The following is a 25,505-nucleotide window of genomic DNA, read 5'->3' as shown; positions in this document are numbered from 1 at the left end:
CAGATAGATCCATAGCATTTTCCTATCTGAATGTACCCTACTTCACCTGCCCCAGCTCTCTCCTTTTACACAGTTAGTGCTGCAGCATCTAAAATTTCTCTTAGTGATTCAACTGCTGCAGTCTAGACCCCTTCCACTATTAGGAAAACTATTTCACTCCTCCAAGAAGCAAAAAAAACCAACCCAGTGTGTTCTATAAGCATAAAAATCAAAGCCAAGGAGAAATAATCTCATAATTACTGCAAAACCAACACTACAAGAAAGAGTTCTTGAGACAGGTGATAGTATTGTAAGACCTGGAAACACATGCAGATAAGCCACCACAACACGCCTGAGAAACAACTAGTTTGACCAGTAAATCTGAACTACATGTTTTGTCAGTCCATTCTCCTACTGTCCCAACTGCAAAAGGAAACCACAGCCACAAGTGGGTGGCAGATTCCAGAAGTGTTGCCTTCCTTGGGTGTTGCATTGCCACCATAACTGCAGTGATGGGCTGGGGCAGCTTCCAAGTGCCAGCTGGTTACTCAACCCTAAGCTGAAGGGTTTCTTTCCCAGAGCCCATCAATTTGTTCTCTCCTTATGGGAAGCAGCAGCTGCCCCAGGAGCAGGGATGAACTCCCAGGACCAGAGTCATACCACTTCTATAGTCACTTTTCCTTCATAGTCACTCTCCATCCCTCTTCCTTGTTTCTCTTCTAAACAGCTCAAGCCTCCTTCCCTCTTTATATGAAAAGACTCATGACAGCAAGTATTGCATCTGTCATATTTGTTCTCTCCTTATGGGAAGCAGCAGCTGCCCCAGGAGCAGGGATGAACTCCCAGGACCAGAGTCATACCACTTCTATAGTCACTTTTCCTTCATAGTCACTCTCCATCCCTCTTCCTTGTTTCTCTTCTAAACAGCTCAAGCCTCCTTCCCTCTTTATATGAAAAGACTCATGACAGCAAGTATTGCATCTGTCATTCAATTTATTTTGTTAACATCTTTTCCCTATCCTGAGCACATGACACTTCCAGGCAATGCCTGAGCATTACATGAAAAGTGAAACAAGTTATTTCTATTTCCTTGAAATGGCTGATCTTCAGGTCATGCTCCAGAGCCTATCTGTTCTCATACATGACAGGGAAGAAATGAGTAAGTCATTGAAGAAATTTGGTGTTAGACAGCCCATGTCTTTGAGACAGGGATTTCTAAAAGTTCTTTATTTTTCATAAGGAGGAAAAGACTGGACTTCCGTAATTATATGGCTACTATATTTTCTACAGTTTACACACTGACAAAATGGGAACACAAAAACAAGTCTACATAAGCACAATAAACAAAACCCTCCAAGGCCATTTGCATTTAAAATTACAGGCAATGCCATTTAAGGGAGTTTGCACTGCTGGAACATGCTGCAAGACGTTGCAACACTGCCTGACCAGGAGAAGGATAACCCTGTTTAAAAGTTGGTTTGTTGCTTTTTTTTTTTTAAAAAAAAAGGCAAAAAATAGTTTCACTCTTGACATGCTTGTTTTGGAGCTCCTAAAGGAGTGGGGAGTTCACATAAATGAGTTCATCACCTCCCATGCACTGGAGCAGGCTCCAGCCCTTGCTTGCCTCTCCAGGGCCCAGCAGGCCATGGAGATCTTTTGCCCAAGGAAGGAGTGAAAGATCTGGCCAGCAACAACATCTACATGCTTGAAGGGGCCTCCTCTGCCTCACTGCTAGTCTGGTGGCAAGACCCTCTTATCCCTCATCAACAGAGGAAAATCCCTTCCACATTAAGTACAATTATAGGTGAAAATTGGCTGCCAATTTTTTAAAATCTGTCACTTTAAGTTTTAAGGGAGCTGGTTTCCTTTTCAATTTTAAATATATCTCACCCATATGGGAATAATACACAATCAAATCCAATATTTTTCCTACTGCCTAGCAGCTAGGTTATTTACTTGACTTTAACAAGACTTTTCTTTCCTCTTCCCAAGTTTGAGAGCAAGCACAAGTTGAGATGAGCTGTGCTGCTGTATGAGCAGGCAGCCACTTCCAACTATTTATTTGAAAAGAAGCAGATCTGTATGTTAGGTGGGAGAGACTTAGCGTAGGCAGGGGAAAGAGGAGAAAAAGTCAAGGTTTAAATTTTTTGTTGTCAGAAATAAGCAGTTTGAAACATGGGAACAGAAAATAGGAAACTCTCAACAACTTGACACACCTATTTCCTACTGCTGGAAAACTAAGACAGCTCCATAAGCTGCATCTCCCCTTAACTAAAAACAATGCACAAAGGGTGCTAAGTTAGCCATGCAGACATTAAAAAAATTCCCACTTGCATGCTGTGCAAATCTGCATGTTCAACCTGCATCTGTTCTTAAGATAGTAGATTGAAGGCAAAACAAAGTTTCTCCCCCACAAACTGTAGAAATAAAAATCTAGCATGTTTACTATTTACAACTTCCTTCTCAGAAGACACAGGTAGAGCACTCACGCTTTCCAAAATGCAACCTTACACATCTGGCCAGCAAACATCTGGATATTTATCTTCACTCATCATTTCCTTCAGCAAGTCCAAAAACTGTCAGTTATTTCAGCTGAGATACATCCCAAAGGAGTACAAAAAAAGGTTACATCCTTCTTTTGTCCAGGTTTTATAAACTGCTTTTTACCTTTTTCCTTAGGATATCAGTAAGTATAAAAATAAGCAGTCGATTCCTTTGACTGTGGTTTCTATCCTGTGAATACGCACTTCTGTAGTCACAGGGAGCATACATATGCAATTGTATTAATTACACAGTCATATCTGCAATGCATGTAAAATATCCTACAACTTATAATAGGCTTTTATACATAAAAATATAAATATTACATACTTTCAGTAGAAACCACTCAAAATGCACGTAAGAATACAGATTGATTTGTGAATAAACTATATAGCAAAGGTTATGCCAATTAAACTTCAGATAGTCACAAAACAGGAAATGTGAGTATTATTCACTTTTAATAAAAATTTTAAAACTTCCCTTGCAGAATTGTTGTAATGGAAGCACTGCCTTTGGACTGAAGAAGCACTGCCTTTGGACTGAGGAACTCACCCCTGAGTTTGTCCCTTGCTCTGCCACTGTGCTAGGAAAGTCTTAACATTCGTCTGTGCTGTCCTTCCCTTATTTTACACAAGTGCATAATGAAACTCATCTTCAGTGCAAAACACTTTGACAAAAACCCTGGCAAAAAAAGCACTCTATGAGACTCAATTGTTATTACCAATGATACATATTGAGCAAAGGAAAATATAAATAATTTCTGAATCTATCTAATTATGAGTTTAGTTTTCCTTACTGTTCCGTAATTTAAAGCTACCGCTGACTTGAAATTTTCCACATCTCTATCCTGGTGTGCAAACTGAAATTGCTTAGCAAACCTTTTTAGACAAGAAATACAAAATTCAAACTATGCAAAGAGTTTTATTGAAGTCTTTTGTTTAGCTGATGTTGCATGTACTTCTCCTTAGTAATTTCTTTGAATCAGCTTCATGCTTTCCAATTTAATTCTGCTTGGTGAAGCTGAAGTGCTTTTAGAAGAGAAGTTAACTTAAAAATGACACCCATATTTAAATATAGAAGAGAAAAAATGAATATTATAGTTTCTTAAAATTCTATCATTTAGTATGAATTTATTTTATATGTATACTATGGGCATTTTGCACACTGTCATTTGTCCCACAGGAATGCTGCAAAGTGTTCATGACTCAGATTCATTTTAACCATATGGTCCATGGGAAGTTGATAATGATCTAGCAAGCTTACATACTTAACTCTGCCTTTCTCCATAATATTTCAGATTTATTTTTCAACTTGAAATCAACAACCAAAAAAGTATGTGTTTAAATACCAAAACAACATTTATAATGAGAGGACAAGAGACATCAGGAGTAGAGCAAAGCTGCAGTGGGAAAAGATTGAGCACTGGCTTTGACCATCTTGCTCATTCCTGCCTCACATCACTTCTAGCCAACAAACAATTCAGGAAGAGTTCCTTTTTATTTTATTTATTGATCTCCAGTCAAGTATATTAAAGACAGTTTTAGGTAAAAAACTCCTTTCACTTTTATTTCTGTAACACAGCATAGGTTACCTCACGTTAAAAAATACAAGATTTTACTTTTATGATTACTTTTTAGGATCTCAGCATCCATATGTGTTAATAGTGACTAAAATTTAAAAGAAAATAAAAAAAGTACGTAAAACATATGATGCATATATAAAGCATATACTTTCCTTATACCACTGTGTTATAAAAATCAGTAAAATCATACCTTTTTGTCTCAGTTTATAGGCCAGTTTCCAGGTGATGGAAGGCATGAATATGACATCACTGATTTCTGAAATGATTCCTTGTGAAATCAGGTCACATGCCACAGTGTTATTACAGGCTGAGAGCCTGCACTTCCCTTTTTATACACAGCAGTAGTTTTGCCATTCCTGAACTTACAGCAATAAAGTGGCAAGGTAAGCTTAGAGTGACAGTGATATTTATGATATATGTTCATTAAATAGAAAGGAATTCTTCTAATTCTATTAGAGTTAAAAGTAGCAAGGGAAAATTTCACTGAGGTTTAACAGGGTCATGAGTCCAGGCTGCACTGCACTGTCTAAAGTAATACCAACACCATTTTACTGACAGTCTGCACACTGCCTGCATCAGAAAGGCTGAGCATGGTCATGTTTTTTTCCAGTAGAAAAGTCTGTAAGAGTTTTCAGAAAATTAATAACTACGTAGAATCAAGACGACTCCTCCTGGGCCCTACAAAACCTTGCACTTGATTTGATTTGATCTGATTAGTCAGAATTTTTGTTTACCAGCAACGGAAGGAAATTTTCTGTTCCCATGTAGCCCTCAAAATAAGTAGCCCAGAGGCCAACATCTAGTGCCTAAATCCAAGTACTTTACATAATCCAACTATAAAGACCATAAAACAGTTGACCAACTCCTATTTAGGATATCTGTCTTTCACACAGTTTTATACAGGAGAACATTGTAGTAACTTCTTGCAACATGTTATTTACATTCTATTTACAGCATATCTTCATTTAGATTAAAAATATAATTTTACTTTTAGAGAAGTCAGGGTTGATGAATTTATTCAGGTTTGAGATTTACTGATTCTTGAGAAAAACTAAATACTGTAGGTTCCTTAAATATCTTTGGTTGGAAAAAAAGAAAAGCTATGCCAAAAAAAATTTACTGATAATTTTAGCCATTAAAAGAAGGAAAAAGGCAAAAACCATCTGATTAGTACTTTTTATTAAGTTATATCTTCCATCAATATCAATTTAGATAGAGCGTGATGTGGAAAAGATTGCCCTTCCTACACTCAAAAAGCAGTTTGGGCAGTTTAAATACCCTAATTAAGGCAATAAAGATGCATTGAGGGAAACATACATGCAAAGAACATTGTCCAGATACAATAATGTTTTGTCTGCTCCAAACACACTTTAAATGTTAATTGCCAATCTTGAAATGTAAAATAAAGTATTTTAAATGGTAATGGCCTCACTAGACTTTTAGCAAGCAAGAAAAACTATTGCAGACATCCAGCTTCTGGAAATCTGAGTAATATCCTGAAAGGAACAGCTTGCCATTTGGGGCTTGGGATGGAATGCACTTTTAGTCTGCATTAAAAACTCATTCTAAATTTCTCACTCATAGCAAAAAATAATACCCTTTTCAAGTATGCAAACAGTTGTGCAGTATTCTTTGCAAGGAGTGCACATCAATCAGTAAAACTGAGGGTAGAATTAGAAATGCACAATATTTTTCCTTTCTTTTTTTTAAAAATGTTGATTTTAGCGAGTTTGGATTATTTCGGTCAGTCACATAACCTGATAACAAATGTAATTTTTAAAAATTCAGTGTATACATGCATAGAATACACGTGTTGATGGATACACATAGGAAAACTCTACTTAAATTGCAGAAAAATTTGCATAAAGAGTATGGAAGAAATGGAAACAGCAATCATAGGGACTGTAGTGACAGGACAAGGGAGAATGGTTTTAAACTGAAGAAGGGTCAATTTAGATATGAGAAAGAAGCTTTTTACAGTAAGGCTGGTAAAACACGGGAACAGGTTGCCCAGGGAGGTTGTGATGTCCCATCCCTGGAAACATTCAAGGTCACATTGGACCACACTCTGAGCAGGGGGGGTGCACTAGATGACCTTTAAACATCCCTTCCAACTCAAACTATTCTATGATTCTATGATACTTCTGATATGTTTTTGGCCCTAATACTGCAGAAATGGGATATTTTAGCAATGTCCTGCTGAGGAATAGAAGTGCAAGTCCAAGCCTTTCAGAGCAGCACATCTCCCCAGGAGAAGAGCTGGGTCTGTGTCACCACTCCACATGCCCCAGCCAGACAACCACATATGTGCCACAGAAACCACCTTACCTTTCCCTGCAGGTCAACTGCAAAGGGGCTCCAAAGCTAAATTCTGCACACTTTGAAGAGAAATTTCAAAAGAGCTATTTGAAATTGCAAAGTGCCATAGGTCTTCAGATAGCTTATTAGCTAAAGTTCTGCTACAGAGCTGGGGTGCAGAGAGATCCTGTTCTGTGCATTTCTTTCTCCATGCTAAAACTATACAGACTGACAAAGAGAGCAATAATGACCAGGCAATTTTTACTAGCACAGCAGGAGAAAAACAACTTCTTTTTGTAACAGAGAAAGCACAAGCATCTCAATGGGCCATCTGTTTTAACAATGTATTTTATTTCTCTAGGCCTCTGCTTCTACTTTAAAACTTAGTGACAAAAATTAGAAAAATAAGTGACAAAAATTAGAAAAATAATTACCACTGCAGCTGTTTGATGAACTATACGGCATGTGTTGGTACTCTAATTCTTCACAATCACAGTATCATATCACAGATTAAAAACTGTTGTTGCATTTGGTACCTTTTATTGTTGATCTGCTGATTTCAATAAACTGGAAAAACATGGAAATGACATAAAAATGAACCTTGCCCCTCTTCGAAGATCCTGCCAGCCCAGGACAAAGCCCTCTAGCAAGACAGTGTGCAAAGTTGCTGCATCATAAACTGAGCTAGCATCTCTAAAGTCACTGAAATTAGTTTTAGAAAAATGTGTGTTTAAAATGAGCCTAGATTATTTTGTGCAACATATGCAGAAAATATATATTAGTGAGCATTTTTACATTTCGCTCTATTTTCAGAAGAAACCTTTAGCCGAAGTAAGCAGCAAGACTTAAAATTCAGTCAAGGAAAACAGGAATACATATCGTCAAGTGGGTTTTCACTTACTCAAAACACAAGTTTCTAGTATAAGATATGTATTCAAAGTTTAAGACAAAGAAAAACAAAATAGAAGAAGACAGACGTAGCAGGACTGCTTTCCTTGAACAAGTAGCTGAACTTCCAAACATACAGTTCTCTCTCTTCAGCTTATGAAGTCACCTGATTGAAGGTGGTTCTATAACATTTAGGAGGCCAAATATTGCATAACAAAACTATTTCAAACCTCTTTTCAGGTAGAACTCCATAAAAATAAAATCTTCAAACTATTGCAAAAGAACTAGTTTCTCTTCTCCCACACACAGTAACCACAAAAAGGTTCACTTTAAAACTTGGATAAGTCGCATATTACTTTATGTTCTATAACACGTTAAAAAATACAAGCGTTATGCACCATTTCATTGGTTTTCAGCAGCACACTTGGAAAAGTATGTCAAATGAACTGTTTCTCTGCACAGTGAGCTGGATGCTTTCATACTCATGTCTCCACTCAGTCTAAAGAGGGATCATTTTTTCCCCGTTTAAAACGCAGGTGCAGACTAGAGGGCAGCACTAGCCAAGGATACAAACGTGTGAGAACAGCTGACTTTTTGAATGGTCAATCCATGCTAATGTATAGCAAACTTTTTCTCCCACTTCATCACATTTTCTAACATTTTACTAAGCATGTTGCAAACTTGCTTTTGTGCAGGCAGATCCAGAGCTTCTCCCCCAGTCTGTGCACTCAGGAAAAAAAAACAGGCACTAAAGATAGGAAAGAAAGATGAAATTTCACCCTCCAGACACCCATAGGTACCTCTAACTAATGCATGTCCATACAGAGAGCCTCAAGAATGCCAGTGTCTTATGTAAATCCTCAAAGTAGGTTAATAAGCAATATGTAAAAAGATATTAACCTTGTTCTGGCCACTTTCCCAACCATAAGATGACAAACAGGGAAAATGGAGGAATACAATTCCTTTTTCATTTTGTACTGGGGAGCCTGCCAGATCTCTTCATAGTGGGAGCTTGAGAAAAGATAAACAGTGCTGAGTGGAGATGGGATTACCACGTGAATTTTGGCATAAAAATTGTGTCATAATAGTGTCAGATCACACTTTCATGAATACATATTTCACGGTATTTAAAAGATACATTGTCTCTGGTGTCATAAAAATAAAAAATAAAAAAGATTGTTTTTATACTCATATCAAGGCCTATTTCCTAACAGTCACAGAGATTTGTCTCTCACAGTATCCTGTGGAAAGAAGAGCAATTGCCAGATATTTACAGAAGATCTACAAGAATCATGGCAAGTGTAGAGTGTTGAATCCAGACCACGGAGTTTAATTCCTCACCTGTAGCAATGAGCCATGTCCTACCCTCCGCTCCATGGTATTCCCACTCTGGAGCACATTCTACAGCAGATCTAAAGAGCCAAAAATCCATGGCCAATCACTTTGTCTGACATCCGACCTGCTGGCAGATTTGTTCTTAACTACCTCTGACATCTCACATATGTAGAAAATCCATTCATCTGTAAATGTCTTTTGGATATTCAGAAATTAAAATTAAGTAAAAACTCTCTAGTGGATTCCTTCTTATTTCCATCTTCTGAGCTCTTGAGGTTACAAAGGTTTTTCAGAAAGACAATTATTATCTCACTGCATCTAAAGTAAAACAGGAAGGGGCTTGTGCTATCTTCATGTGCCGCAATAAATTTAACAGATTGAATGAGTCAACCTCACCTACTATCACGACATTATTCTTTCCAATGTGCAAGAAATCTGTCATTCAAACAACAGGAGCATATTATGAACAATAACAACCTGAATACAATACAAGCAGACCCCTGTAATTTTATGGGACCCCAGACATTCCATACCAGGAAGCCTCATTGCAGTTGAGGCAGTTTTCAGGTGAACTTTCTCAACGAAACATACATTTATACATGGGAAAAAATGGAAACATTTTGTTTTGCTAAGATTGGCTTTGCTCTTCTACAAATTCAGTGTCCACTCAGAAAATTAACAGACACATGGTAAAGCAGCACCTCTTACTGCTAAAATGCAAGAGATGCAGCTTATATATATAAAAAAGTTATTTAAAAAAAGGATCTAGAAATAAAAAATAATGTAGTTTATCTACTTGGAAGGCAGGGAATGAGTCATAATCACATGAAATATCCATTTATTTGCAATTCATGTTATATTGTCTGCAGGTATTAGGCTAGAATCAATCAGAAGATGAAACAGAAAATATGACAACCAGCTACTACTTTTGCTATTTTTGTGAGGCAAGTAAAGGCAGCATTTTAATATCCTGCTCTCCCAAGCCTGTTTAAAAAATAAGAAAAAACAACTGACAGAATGGCAAAAATGTTTTATGTAAAATTCATAAGAGAATATTTTTCTCTTAATCATTGGGTACCAATTCCCTTTGCAATCAACACAAGCTGTGACAAGAAAAAGAGCAGAACCTCATCCAGTCACTTGACAGTTCCCAACAATTTCTATCTTTCACTGGGGTGAAATTAAATTTGTTTCATGCTGGATAATCAATATGGTACTGAATTTCTAGTTAGGTAAATAATGGCATTTTCCCACATGTAAGAGCAAGCCTAAAAAAAATCACCATCACCCAACCCTCTCCCCCTGCCTTCTTTGGCATGTAAAAGAACATTGCAATTTACTGTATTTCTAGGGGAATACAGATTTTCCTGAAAATAAAAGCTTGTATCTCTGACCATGTTCCCAATAACAAAAGTCAGGCATCATTTTATTATAATGAATTTCCCACAAATCTGAAACTCTTTAAACCCAAAATTATTTCAATATACTATCAACTGTTAATATAAAACGTACTTAACAAGTCCATTCTAATATACTGAGTTCAGACAAGTACATTATAAAATGCAGATGAAAGGAGCACTTCAAAGGCAGGAATGGGTCAGGTAAATAAAAGACATTACAATCATATGATTTCAATACACCCTTCAAAAATGATCAGCAAATCTAGATAGTGAAGACACTGAGCCATTCTGCCTTTTCCTCTAACAAGCTTAAACTCATCTCCCCATTTAACAATGAACATAGCCTTGCACTGGTGTCCAAAGTGATAACACATTAAGGACCATTATTACAGACTGCATAAATAATGATGAGAAAGATTAGGACAAGGTTTTATCATTGCATATTCCACCATTTTAATGGCATGAATCTTGATACACTACCTGTCCCAGTCTATCCACTCTGATTCCTTATAAAGCAATGGGTTACCTGCCTGTGCACTACTGACTCAGAAAATTCTGTTTGCTCTCTCTCAGGTCTTCACTTATCCCATAGATTCTGTGCTAGCAAGTCTAACATGTCCTACCTCATCCTGCCTTGTGGCTAAGTTTACCCCTATGACTACTGAACTGAATTGAACTGTTAAGAAAGAAACGCAACACAACCTTGTTTTTTAACATGGACTATTTCAGTGATCTTATGCACAGTCTCCATGCATGACATTCTTTCCAGGACTGAGTGGGTTGTGAACTGCAGCATGGTGGAGGAAAGAGCAGCCAGAAACGTCTGAAGTCAGCTCTGCTGCTGAAGAAACTGTAACAAAAGATGCTCACTGGGAGAAGAGGCAGAAGCAATGTAAGTCACGGTTAAGAGAAATCCCCTTTTTAAAAACATTCTATAAAACCAGGGATGAAAAGTTCACAAAATTTCCAATTATTGGAAGTCTTGGAAAGAAAAAATCCTCAGCATCCTCAGTTGAGACATTTTGCCACAGTCTGAGGCATGGTCTTTTGAAGGACAAGGCTGAAGTGAGTTTTCACGGTTTCTTTCTTTGTCCTCTGACCCTTGAGAAGCTGGCCTTGACCAAAAGGTCAGCCCTGTGGGGTGGGATAATCTGAGAAGCTTGGAGAGTCTATTGCTCTAGAATACACCTGGTGCAAAAGGCTCTTTTCCCATATCCCATAAATAAACTCAGAATTATTAAGAGACGCACCATTAACTCAAAACTTTATGTAGCAGCCAGGGAATCTGCTGAAGATATACTCATCAGTTGAGGTCTATTTTATGACCTCTGCTGTAACTCAAACCACCAGCTCATATTGGCTCAGCCTTTTGCTGACAGGGACCATGTCACGTATCCCGCAGGGCGTCTGGAAGCCACCACTGGACAATGGGGCGAACAGCTGACACCGGCCACCGGGACCGGGCAGAACAATGCAGCTGCTGCGGAGATTGGCTCTGCTGAAGGAAACTTGCTTCTCCCAGGTTGTCTGAGGGGAGGGCCACTGAAGCAATGGAAATTCCCCAGCAGTAAAAGAGAACAAAAGAAGAGGTGTTGGAAGCTGCTCTTATAAGGGACAGGCTCTCTCTCTAAATCCACTGGCTGCCAGACTTGGACAGCTTCTTCCAGGGCCTTGAAAGAGGAGAGGAGGGACCCCTGGCTGACAGAAACCCGCTCAGCTCTGCAGGACGTGATACCCTGGGAAGCATAGATTAAAACCTTCTCCCTTATGGAGGACCAGAGGTTCCCAGCTCCCCATAGTACCAGCTGGGGCACAGGATTGAGTGCACAGCCACTGCTGAGGAACCTGTTCAGGCTCGGGGTGCTCCTGGGGCTGGCAGAGCCCTTCATGCTAGAGCCAACCACCAGGCACTCTGCTGCCCCGCAGCCAGGACCTGGGCTCCACACCAGCGCGTGTCCCTTGTTTTTGCCATGGATATGGAATTCTCTAGATTTCCTCCCCTGATTAAAAAGGTGTGGCTGCTGAAGAAATTAGTTTACAGAGCCTCCAAATTCCTTACTGCCGTTGTCATTTGTCTGCAACAGGAGTATCTGTGAGGCCAGGGCGTGGGGAGGGGTGTGCTGCACCACGGCTGGGGCTCGGCACTGCTCTGGGACCACTGAATCCCCTGTACTAGCAGGAGTAACTCTGCAAGGACTCTGCACCTGGAGAGGAAACTTGAAGAGTAATCCATATATACTGGATTAAACTATCTGGTAAAAATCCCTCAAACCCACACATATCCTTCCCTGAAAAAAAATATTTTAAATAAAACCTGTGATTTTACAGCTTAGTTTTCCTAGTAGTACAACCATAATGGATGTTTTTACTGAAACAAAGAGAAAAGTCACATTGATTTATAAATTCATTAAAATGCCATGAGAAAGAACAGTGGCTAAGTAGTTCCGTTGACTGCCATGGCTTTTGGATCAGACCCAGAAGAATGCTGGAATAAGTGATGAAACATTTTAGTTTCTAACCTTTTAGTGGCTACTGCAAACAATGGAAAATACAAGCACATACTTAGAATAACTCTATCCTTTGCAAAATGAGATCGCACCTAAAAATACTTCCTTTTGTTGCTGTATAACTTCAGTTTATGATAATAGCTATTACATACATATAGTGAAGAGGAAAAAAATAGCTCCCCAAGTGCTAGGTAAAATTTTGATACTGCATACAGTTTCTGCTACAGAAGAAACTTTAATATCTATAATGATTCAGACTATTTGCAAAATAGTAGAATGCAAAATCCAATCACTGCATGGAAAACATGAAATAACATAGTAAAAAGGCCAAGGGGTTGTTATCAATTTATTGCTTGGAGCCAGGAAAAGCTACATAATAATGATATTCTTTGTATCAAAATTATATCAAGTATTAAGAAACAATTGCATGTATCTGAATTTTAGTTTTCCAGTTTGAAACAATTAGTGCTATTATTTACATCCCCACGCACAAGCCCACACAGCTTGAATTTCCTGGGATATACATGTGCTATTAATTTTTAACTTCGCTCTAGGATCCAAGCTTGAATCACCAGGCCCTGTCACTTTCTAGTGCAAGGATGTGTTCAGTTTGCTTGTACCAGAGACTTTTCCAGTGTCGTGGCTTCTCAACATGCAAAGGTATTTTTCAGAAGTTTTTGTTCTACTTTTTTAAACCATCTCCTACACTTAAATTTCCTCAGCAACATCCAATGCAGCTGACTTTTGCAGCTGTGCTGCCATGCTACAAATTTCATCATTGTTTGACCAGAGAAAAGAGTGTTGGTTAAACTAAAATCTCCTTTTAGAGTGATATTCTACAATGTTGTATCAGTTCCCTGCTGAGTAGCACAGCTCTATCAGCAAACAATACTTCTGTAACCTGAAGAAAAGTAAATTAACATTTATAGAATAGCTCAGCACCGACCTTCTTAAAAGAGCAGCATTTTCTCACAGTTTCCTCAACTCCATTACATACAGAACTGGTTTGTATTTTAATTCTAAAACACCTATTGCGATTCATTTCAAGTGTGCAACCCACTCAAAACATAGGAAAACAGAGAAGACTAAACGCAAGGTACTGCAGGAACAGAAATACATCCAATTGCTTCAGAGAGCACAGAGATGAGCCCTCTCCCTTCTCTGCCAGTGGGAATTTTACCACTGACTCCAGCAAAAGCACAGCAAGGCTAGCGATTTTCTAACACTTGAAGGCAATCATTTTTATTTTAAACTGCAGGAATAGCCTCCCGCTCTGGTGCAGTTCTCAGACTGAGGCTGTCGCCCTGCCAGCACTGTTAATGTCATTGTTTGCGAAGCGTATTCCCAGTCTCTCGTACACCCACACAGGGCTCCCAGCTCCCAGCCGCAGTGCCCCCCCTCCCCGATACATTGTTCCAGCTCCCCCTGCTTCCTCGCCTCCCACCCCGTCCCCCCACCATTGTTGTCCCCCTACACCCACCCTGCATTGTTCTCACACCCGTCTGCCATCCCCACCTGGGAGGGACCCTTCCTCCCTCTCACTCCTCACAGCAGCTCAGGCTCCTTTCTTACCTACTTCCATATATTCCGCTGACCTATTGGTATCAAAACATTCTCCCTCTCTGAAAGCACATTACATAAACTATCATTACCTCTGCCTTGAGAAGCCCAGTCCAAAGTCTCTTAAACAACAAGATTCCTATTTCATTGTTACAGACTTTAGATCAGGGCCAAAATTAGGATTGATAGAAAGTATTATTGCATTTTCAGATAGGGTATAAAAGGTTAGAGAAAAAATACGCTGTTGCTATGGAATAGAAATATGTAACAAGACAGACATCGATTCTATTACGTCTTCACAATATATACGTACAGAAATGACTGCCATGATTTACACAGGTTCCATTATTTTTTGTCACCTTGCTTTTTACTGCTCTCTATTTTGTACATCCACCAGACTGTTTTGAAATACTTATCTGTACTTTGCTGTACTTTTCCTTTCCAGGGATATAGGGATACTGACCCTAAATCTTTATGTACTTATTACTATTTTTCTTTTATGACACTTCACTTTTTCTGTGGTACTGCTTTGAAAACGATACTTCTTCCTATTGAAAAATCATGTTTATTATACAGACTATTATGTAGAAACTGCTTACCATGCTCAAGATAAAAGTGTGCCTTGGCTAACCCTTGGGAAGAAAAGCAGCTACATATGCTCAGAGTAGTCTAGGTATAGAAACAAAAATAAATACCTCATTTCATTAATAAATAATTAATCTATTTTAAAACATTAACAGCTTGTTAAGTCTTACCATGGCTAATGCGATGAAAGCAGTAGTATGCAAAGTCCACTCCCAGAAGTGTCAAATACCACGTCCATGGTGAGTCCCAGGGCAGTTCAAAGAGTCTGTAGTTATTCCATACATAGATGTAACTAATTAAGTCAACACTTCTGAATAAAACACTGAAATAGAGATCCAAAAAGCTTTTATCAATAATTTTGTCAACTTTAATTTCAGAATATTTTTACTATATATTTGATATTTATCAGCTGGGATTCTTTTTGTAAAACATAAAAACAGTCTCCGAGTTTTGCAACCTCTGTCAAGTAATGCTACCGTTACCTTCAGTAGAAGCTTTGCTCAATATCTACAAGGTTTCTAAAACCAGCTCTCACTCACTCACCACCCATGTTGTGGCATTAGACATGCTCAAAGGCTGAAACACTCACTCCTGTGCTCTGCAAGCGCCACGGTGTTCTTGTTTTCCCAAATCTGGAAGAAACTCTTCCTTGCTAACTCACAAGTCAGAAGGGACTGAAGTGTAGCAGCAATTATGGTCAAATACTAATGTATGACATTAAAATACCTTGACTACTTCCATTATAAGAATGGGGACAGGACTTTTTGGGAGCTGTGAGATACTTGATCTGCTCAGCATATCACTTCACCTTAAAAGAGGATAAATGCACCTGGATGAGACAAAGCCCAGTGCCTTTGAAAAGAAGGGGAAGGGCAATTGGTAGAGAAAAATTACAAGATTGCCAGAAAGGGACAGAAGAAATCATGAATTTGCAAAGTCAGAAAAGCCACCAGACAGCTGCTTTTATTGCTGCTGAGCTCCTAGACTTCGGGAACTGAGTAGCTACCCGTGACCTGACATAGGTCAGCACTGAGACCAGAAGGAGAAGTAACTCTGGGATGTGCAGGCCAGGTCCAGTGGTAACTATCCACAGCTATTCAGGTTAATACAAATATGGGTTCCCACAGTCACATCTTTCCCTTGGTGCCCCATCACCTCCCATGTCATTTCACCCACTTGGAGGCTGAGCCATCTCCAAACAAATTGCTTTGATTTTGCTGGGTGAGTTTTTAGACAGATCAGGAAGCATTAAACCCAGCATGTGAGAGGTGAGAGGCACTGGGATGGCCCAGGTGGCAGTCAGCTTATGTAGCTGTGAAATGGTGCCTCAGCTACAGATGGATATATATTTAAAGTGGCATTTTTTGTAGAAGAAATTATTCCACAGCAGGATTTGCAGCAGCTTCCTCACACCTTCTCCTGCTACTGTCCTTTGCTGTGTTGCTGAAAATGTAGTAGTACTGTGGTGAACTGAACTGCATCAGCCTCTCAAAAACAGTGAGTGGAAAAAAAGTATCGAAAAAGACCCTAATTGTAGGAAAGTCACACATATCCTTTCTTATATACCAACGGATTAAATACACCTCAGTTTAGGGTTTAAGGGTGAGAATTAAGATTACAATTAGCACCATCCTCTACACACACGAACAAAATAACTTAGCTCTCAGATGTTTTGCTGCTGGTATTTTTGGGGGAAGAGATGCTGGAATTATCAGCACCCCTTTTGTAAGAAATTGTGCAAGATTTTAGAAATCTATAAATCATATTCATGGTTGAAGGAAAACTGAGGGATTCAGATTCAGGGAGCTTTCAATGGACATTGCAAATGGCATACCTGCAAGACACTACTTGAACAGAGGTGGTAACAAACTGAACACGGTTGTCAAACCCTTGCAAAATCTCAGCTGAAAGACAGACAAACATCTCTCTCACTTTAGTCTCATTTGGAACCTTCACCTTACATTGAAATCAGCTAAAAGATTCTCCATACACTTCTGTTCATGTATGCTCATTCTTGTCTCAGCACCACTTCTGAATAGTATTTCTTCCAAAACCCTGCCTTTTTTCGGTTTGGTTTGGTTTGGTTTTTTTCCCTCTTTTTCAGCTGGATTATTTTTGCTATAACTTATAGCATAGTCACAAAAATATTTGAATCTGCAAAACCAAAACAGGATATCTTATACTCCTTCACCTCTAAAGCCTTGTTTCACACATCTGGAAAACATCCCTAAAAACAGTCTGGCCATGCCCTGTCCTTTTGGGCAGCTGCACTGAAATAAGAGGGAACCTCAGCAAACATGGTTGTTTCATCTTGCAATCCATCCCCCATGCTGTAACTGAATTTTGGAGTCACTGTTTTTGCAGAGACATCCATTCAGAGCTTTTATACTTCTGGCATTAGCACCTCTTCCCATAACGGTGTTCTGAATAAGTCTAGAAGGAAACATCTTGAGCTTCTGTGCTGCTAGTTTCTCTCTTAATGAGGAACAAAGTCAGCTGAAAATCCCAAGCTCCCAAAACTAGCCTGTAAGCATAATAGTATCACTTCCACTATTTTATCCTGAGAGTTGAAGAATTACAAGCTGTTGTTGCTCAGGAAGAAGAGAACTAATATATTTTCCACAGCAAGGTGCACATTTTACCTGCAACTCATTCTTACCTTCACTATAATCATACCAGTTTTTCTCTTGAACAAAAACAAGACACAACAAAATCCATGAAATTTCATTTCAGCAGCTCACCCATGAAGAATTTGTCTTGACTAGCATGGACAGGTGTATCTACCACTTCAAAAACAACTTGGCTATGCCTAGAAAGTGGACCATACACACCTGGAACATGTTTAATTTTCATAAGAGCTGTGTTCTATAAATGCTTAAATAAATATTTTTAAAGAAGATTATATGTGTCCAATCAGATTTTTGCAATTCATCTCATGAAGAATCTGTAAAGTTCAGTATAAATTCTCAATCCATTTCACAACAGGTCAGGAGGGAGCTGATATTATTCAAACACAAAGATATGGGCATTTCTTAACATCCTTTCAATGACCAGGAAATTTAAAACACCTCTTGCAACATAGAGTACCAGTTATTATTAGGTACTGTTTTCTACTTTATTCTTTTGCTTTTATTAACATATAATGCCTTTGCAGTACATCCAAAGATATGTGACCTGAAACATTTCCTCCATTTTTGATCAGCTTTCAGTATTTCACCCTCGAGTCCTTTTTTTTTTCCCCCACAGTCTGAGGCCAAGGTGTAAAACTTAAGCTAACCCTGCAACACATTTTTTATATATGTAATTTGCTGTATATTCTTTCCTTCATGCTTGAATCACAACTCTACAGCACATAACATTAGCTGATTACTGTAATTAATTTAGAGTGATCCATCATATTACTATACAATGCTGGAGAAAGAAGAGTTGCTTAGCTAACTATTTTGTAAAAAATTTACAGTGTGATAGATAGGAAAGTCCAGAACTTGCATTCAATTACAATTCTGAAAGTTCACTTGGAGTTTTAAAGGTTTATATTCCCTCCTTTTTTTCTCCCTCAAGTTCCATTTTCACTTCTTGAAAACACTGAAGAGAACTTAAGAAAACTTTTTCCTCATTTAAATGTTATAACCATAAATGTGAGAGAAGTTGATAGGTAAGACTTTTTTCATCTAGTCCAATCCTCTGTATAAGGAGTAACAAATCCTAAAACAGACAAACTGTATAGAAAGTCTTATTATATATATTTAATAGAGTTTTCTTCTTGGATTTTGAACACTTATGCTTTAAATATTCTTACTATGTGCAAAGTGCACTTAGGCAACTGTTTTGACTTTGAGAGAGTTCTAATCTCATTTCTAAAGTTCATAAATACTTTACTCAGCAGTGATAATATTTGTTTTTAATAAACCATTTTCCCCTTCAGAAAATTATCACTTCCTCTAATTAAAAAAGTCCAAGAAGGAAATTCTGGGAGATGAACTCTCCATGTGGAAATGAAGATCTACTTATGGTAGATCCCTATGGGATAATGAAGGAGGGAAAAGGTGAAGGAAATTCAATTGAAAGAAAAGGCAGCTGCCTATTTCAAAGAATATAAGGTCCTGTTTTGCTTCCTCCAACTCATAGATCAACCTTAGAGCCTGAAGCCACAGTTTTAGGAAACTTCTTCCCTGGTGCCCAGGACAGTCACCAAAAAGGAAAAGAGTCAGAGACAGTAGGTATTATCTCTCTTCCAAGCATGGAGGAAGATCTGTGAACCAAAAGTGAAGGCCCCAAGGTAACTGCCTCAGCTCTCACCACTACTGCAGTCACCACCACACATCACACTGGGAACTGACCTGGTGCCCCTGAGCTAAAAACACAACCCTACAGCTGGACCTACAAAAGCTCTGCTCTCAAGGGCTGTAACAGACTTGCATCCTTGGAGGTCAGACACAGAGGGAAACATGTTAAGACACCCTGGTCACAAGGTTATATTATCATTAAAAATAGTGAGATATTACTAATACAGTTTCCCTGGGTTAAATAAATTCTGTTCTCCTAGCCTGATTCAAACTACATGAATGTAAAGTTTCAGAATGTTGAACAAAGGCAGTTTTTCAGTAATTTGAAATTATTCAGACCATTTATGTAACAGCAGGATACATGAATAATTAAATGCTCTGTAAGCCTTTGTTTCAGGGTGGAAAGCATAAGGATTTCCATTTCCAAGGGTACTCATAGAGCTTTCTTTTCCAGATGAAAAACTGGCTGCAGTCACAATTGAAATAAACATTTCGATAACATGATTTCAGAAAAGAGAAGAAGGGGGGAGGAGGTAGAGGAACCTTGAGAAAAGGTCCATTTGCAAAACAAAGCAAACCTCCTGCAACTGAAATCCCCTTTTATTTCCTGTACAGGTGCCAGGTCTTGAACAGACACCCAATTTATTACCTTGTCAGCTGACTTATTAGGGTTGACACAAATCGAGCTGAAATATGCCTGACACACTGCAGTCAAGGTTTTTTTCACGGTTTAGCACAAAGCCAAACTTTCCACAAGGTGCGGGGAAAGGGAGAGAGAGCTGTGGGAGTTCTATTCCCTGTTTTCTATCATCAAGATGAATATGATCTCCTCTCCCATTCTTAATATGTAAAACCAGTCATGAAATAACCCAAGGCTAAAAAATAATTCACCAAAATGATACAGCTGGGAAATTATTATCAGGCTCTGGAAAGCCCTTGATTACAGGAAATAGCACCTACATTTTGAGAAAATGTTCCCACCAGACACAAAAGCTGAGTCAAAGCTTCTCCTCTTCCTCAGTATGGCTTCCTTCTCCAGCATTTTAGCCTAAACAATGCAAACCTCCAGTCTTCCTCAAGGAGAAAAGAAAATATCAAATGCAAAATGAAGTAAAATGGAGGTGACTCAGATATCCCTACTAGTTGTATTGTACACAGAATTGCATAACATTTTGCCTGACAGAGCTAACCAAAACCTATTCCTGTTGCACTTCACTTTTTATCCTCTAATTTGTAACACTAATATTAATTTACAGTAGTGGGTGGAATTAAACATGAAACAACAGGTTTTGGAAGAAATATAACAAAAGTCGGTGTTACACTTTTTTACAACAAAGTCCAGGTTCTGCTACATAATTCAAGTCACTTGTTTATCTTTGCCCATTCATACAGAAATAAGCAATCATTTCAAAATACAGCACAACTTAAATATTTTCATGAGGAGTTCCACTGCCTTTAGTGATAGTAGTAACTCATTATGCCCTAAGTTTATGCAAGGTCTCCTGGTACATTTAATTACATGTGATCTTTAAAAGAGCAAGAAACCTAGTTTAAAACCTTCAGTACAGCTGAGCTTCTGGAATTATAACTTACTCCTCTTCTTTTATAAGAATAGAAGTTATATTTCTTCAGACCTATTTATACCTGCCCAGCACACTGGGCAGTAAATTCTGTTCCAGTAACTTCAGGATACACAATACTGTAAGATTCTAGAATGTCATCTCCTGTGAAGCAATGGACCTGATTTTTCAATACTTGTAAAAGTAGCACCATATGAGTGTAATACAAATGCTTGCTTAGTACCTTTTCCAACAGAGGATTTGATTTTCATCTGTCCTACATGGTTGCTCCACTGAAGTGAGCAAATTTTCATTACAGTTTAAGTTAGATTAGGAACAAGCCTACAATATTCTCAAAGGTCACATATAAACAAGTAATGAGAAAAGAGAAAAGGGTATTCTATTCAACTCATATTGCTCTAGATTGATTCAGAAGACCTAAAGGAACCAGTAACAGTTCCTGTGGTCTATAAAAATACGGTGAAATAACTTCAGCGAGACATCATAGCACATCAAAATGATGAAACAAGGAAAAATATTTACATGAGAATTTATACTGAACTCCTTTGGTCATACTTCTGAACTTAAAAAGACAGTTTGTTTTTGTCCATGATACACAGTGGTGAAAGTCTATTCTTTTCAGATCTGTAACACTGATTTACAGAATCATTAAAAGATATTTTTCCCCAATTTTTGCGACTTCTAAGTGTTGACCCTAGAAACTAGGTTGGCCAGCTCTAAAAATGCTACCCCTGTGCTCCACCTAGTGGAACTGTGATTTAAACTTAATTCATCTTTTAGCAGAGACATGCTTCAATCAGAACAGTACTCTATATAGAAGCTGTTCCTTAAGAGTATTTTTCAAAATGTGTGCAAAGGGACACAATTAATCTTAAAGAAAAAGACAGAAACACAGAAGAAAAAACCTACACAACACTTAATGGGTTTGAGAATTTGGTATGTTTTGTGAGCTACAGAGACTATTGAACTTAATTAATAACATACTTTCAATAGGGGTAAACTCAGTTCACAGTCTGAACTTTCACAGAAGAGCACAAGTATATTTGAAAATGAACACTGACAGCTTGTCTTTGCTTATAAAGATAGGGCAGGTGCAAAGCTGGGCTCTGACATTCAAGATCAGGCAATTGTCAGGCCATTTACTGGCCCTACTGTACAGAAAAAGGCAATGATGCAACACTAAGGATGTAGACAAATATTCATTCTGTGTAAAAGGTTACAACCTCAAAGAGTAATTGGATTCCTGACAGGCTTGTGTGAAACACAGCAATCTCTTGAATGTTATGGTAGGTAGGGACTACCAGTTGTTTCAGTCAATTAGTCTGAGAAGATGCCAACTTTCTCAAATCCTTCCTTTTAATGTGAGGTGGCTCATATGTCATTGGATTAGAAACCCCAGAGTTTTAAATTCTGGCTCAGAGCTTTCCCTAGTCATCACCAAAAAGTAGCATCGCCTAGTGCTGCTCAGTGGTAGTCCTGTGATCTGCCAGCAGCTATGCCCACACGTGCTCTCTCCAGCCTGCTTCAAATTTGAACCAGAGTAACAAAATTCTGGAGCTTAATCCTCTGAAGATAATGTTGCTGATATGTCTGGGAAGGATTCATCACTGAAATGCAGATGGTAACAGGGACTGGGTAGGTGGCAATGAACACCAGACAGCAGGCAGGAAGCACTAGCACCTTTACTGGGCACAGCTGGATTTGGAGAACACAGCATGATTTACACTGGATTTATAAAACTGTTAAACTGATGCAGTGAGAAGATACGGTAATTAATCCACACAAGAGTTACTAATTTACTGAATTAGTCCCACTCAATTCATCAATGCAAACCAGATAACAGAATCTGTTCATGTTGACAGTTACTGCCATGAGCTTAACTGAACTGATTTAGAAAATCCTCTTCCAGAGTCAGGTTTGCCTGTTGAAAATCCTACCATCTCCTACTGCACAGCAGTGCCCCTTATTGAAATTGTTTATCCTACCTTAACTGCTTTACCTACAGAAGACTAGTGAGTTATTTCAAAATCTCCTCCTCTGACAGAGCTGTGAGGGCTGTGACCTTTGGCAAAATGTGGGAACCTCATAGCACATCAAAATGATGAAACATTGGTGAAACATTATTATTGAAATAATGGTATATATGGGACAGTGAAGCCAAGAGGGTGCTCTCATGGAATATACAACTAGCTAGTGCTACTTGGAAAGTGGGAAGAATGGGGAAATGAATAGATTCTGTCTCTTCAGGCTCGTCAACTATTAAGGACTCTGCCTTTTGGAAACACCTATTAACAGATAGTGTCTTAAATTGCTATAGCTAGCTGCTGCAGGCATGATTGTGACTGCAGGTTCTGTAGAGACTAAACCTACAGCCTGACAGCTCTGGGCTGCACCATACCCACTCCCAGGCAATTTGCTGCCTCTGTGCCTTAAGCAAATACCTTTTTGTTCCCACAGTGGATCAAAATAATACCACACCAGATCAGATGAGCACCTGAACCAACACAAGAGAAAGGGAGGACTATGCAAATGAGTACAGGAAAGACAGAAGTACAGTAGTCAGAAGTTCAGTTGGTTTAAGGGCATGGCATGGCACAGCAGCTTTACTTCCCATTTAACCAGGTTAAGTGATTACCTTTCCAGTTTGGCCCCATCTGCTCATCACTGCCCTAAGTGTGGTGGTTACCAGCCCACAGACCTGCCAGCATAATTGCATGCATGGCTGCTCCCTGACCTGGCTCTGTCAAAATGAATGCAGCTGAGCTTAAACACCTCTTTTATAGTTCTTGGGGGGCTTTTGTTTCTGCTTTTAGCAAGATCACTTTGTCAGGACCAGATTAGGGAGCAATTAAATGTGCAGTTATGTTGGCAGATCTGAGGGGGCAGCTGGATCAGAAGCAACACATCTGACCATGATCTAAACAAACATCTGTCCAAAGCCTTAGTCAAACAGATGTGGAGAAAAAAATGTACCTAATAAGTCTTGAAGTGAAAATATAATTTACGAGAAACAGCATGTATCAAATTTCCTTCTAAGAGATGCAATCACTAATTTATGAGATTATAATTTTCTATAGTCACACATGAAGTACCTAGTAGATACTTCAGGAAACCAGGACATACTTTAAATGGATAAATCCATGGAGGCAATTATTTTGTGTTCTGCCAGCTCCACAAGGTTATGAACACCTTGCACAAACTAGAACCAAGTATATTCTAATCAGTTCTGCATGTTGTTACTATTTAAAATTGAAAACCTTTGGTTTCAGACTGAAATTTTACATGTTTTAAAGCAGATAACTCAGTAATTTCTACAAAAACATTGAGCATGTCTTGTCCTGAAACCCTGGCTGCTTTGTTCCAAGCCCATTTCTTGTACTAGCATGAAATTTTGCACAGACATAGTAAGGATGGATATAGGTTACTATAATAGAGGTGTGCTAGTCCTGCTTCCTGGACCACTTCAGCACAGGGCAACACAAATGCTGATGCTGGGAAAAGGAGAGTGAAGGCAGAGAGGGAAGAATGAGCAACAAGAAGTATCAGTCAGTCAAAGGTGCTTCACCGGACAACATTGCTGGTCTAAAATGTACATGAAACTGATTCTTCAATTCAGCCTCTGGAAAAAGATTATTTAAAATCCAGATGATGCACAAAACCTGAATACACTGGTCTACAGCAGAAAGAGGATTTGTACTCTCCTTTGATTCAATTACTACTGATGTGTAGACATCTTAAGATACATAATAGCATGAACTAATCAAAAAGCATTTCTCATTCCATTCTCATGCTCAATACTTCAGAGAACTCTAACTTCCTCTGATTGAAAAATCAAAGTAAATAATGTATACAGATTGTAAAGTTCTCTTTAGAAATGAAGAAGTTCATTGCAGACTTGACTCACAAAACTGTTAGACATATATATATATACATATACACTCATACACTGCACAACTGTGTTGCAGAGTTGAACACTAAAAATTGGCAATTGAGCACGACCATAAAGAACGGAGACTTTCTCAACTAGTTTGAAAATGTACCTACCTCAGTTATCCCCCAAACACTTTTTGATTTATGTTCTGCTGCTTTAAAAGAAGAAATGGTCCAATATGAAATAATGCACATACTTGTATAGTGGATATTTATACCCAAAATAAACTTTCTCTTGGGAGAATATTTTTAAAGCAGCATTTAAAGTCTCCTGGCAATGGTTAGCTAGAAAAGTTATTTATTTATTTAGAATAAAAGTTCTCAGAAATTTTTTAACCACCATTTAGGATGCTGGGAGTAAGCCTAGTAATTCAAGTTTCTCCCTTTCCCCCAAATTACTCTTCATAGCATATAACATTTAGCATTCATACATGCAGAAGAATGCATAGTATGCATTAAGGCAGAGAATTTTATGTTTCAGAAATGTATAGGCTATTTTACACAAGATGATATGTACGCACAAGGCAATTCAACTCACTACATGCTGTTGAGTCTAATAAGCTTACAAACAAAACACACTGCCTTGTCTGATTAGACTTTTTCTCTTGCACCTACATTTTTAATATTTGGCATACAAATATCAACTATTTATGGTTTGCACTTTCTCAACAATGAAGTATGAAACACTAAATACTGTTTTCCCTCAAGATACTCAGTACTTCTGTTATACAGACTGTGAAATGGAAAAACATACTTAGAGGCTGAATATGGTCTGTGACTCCTAATTTTTTCATTAAATGTAAAGACCTTTTTGCAATGACACATTTGAAGCTTCATTTTAACTAATAGACTGAAGCCCACCATTTTAGACTCAACCACAGATTTTTTTAAGGAAGTGGCAAACCATTGCTGCTAGTTGAGAAAATGAAAATTAGTCCCTGGGAGAGGATACAATCAATGGTGTGTTAATCTAACCTTCAGCTGTTAATGATTTGCACTACTATTTCCCCTGATGCTGTGGGTTCTGCTGAAAT

The 25,505-nt window shown here is 38.4% G+C and overlaps 1 protein-coding gene across 1 annotated transcript in view; it reads right to left on the bottom strand.

Annotated features, from left to right (window-relative positions):
* The window catches only part of LOC103799393 (alkylglycerol monooxygenase-like), a gene marked incomplete at both ends in the record, with an annotated part of 87,926 nt that overhangs the window by 53,003 nt on the left and 9,418 nt on the right, over positions 1-25,505 (bottom strand). The window contains one exon of the mRNA XM_009071713.1: positions 14,846-14,997. Within this exon, the coding sequence (XP_009069961.1) occupies positions 14,846-14,997 (152 nt within the window). The remainder of the gene's footprint in view (positions 1-14,845; positions 14,998-25,505) is intronic.

Source organism: Acanthisitta chloris, unplaced genomic scaffold (assembly GCF_000695815.1).
Source record: "Acanthisitta chloris isolate BGI_N310 unplaced genomic scaffold, ASM69581v1 scaffold7143, whole genome shotgun sequence".
NCBI classification, from domain to species: domain Eukaryota; kingdom Metazoa; phylum Chordata; class Aves; order Passeriformes; family Acanthisittidae; genus Acanthisitta; species Acanthisitta chloris.
This window is presented reverse-complemented; position numbering and strand designations above follow the sequence as displayed.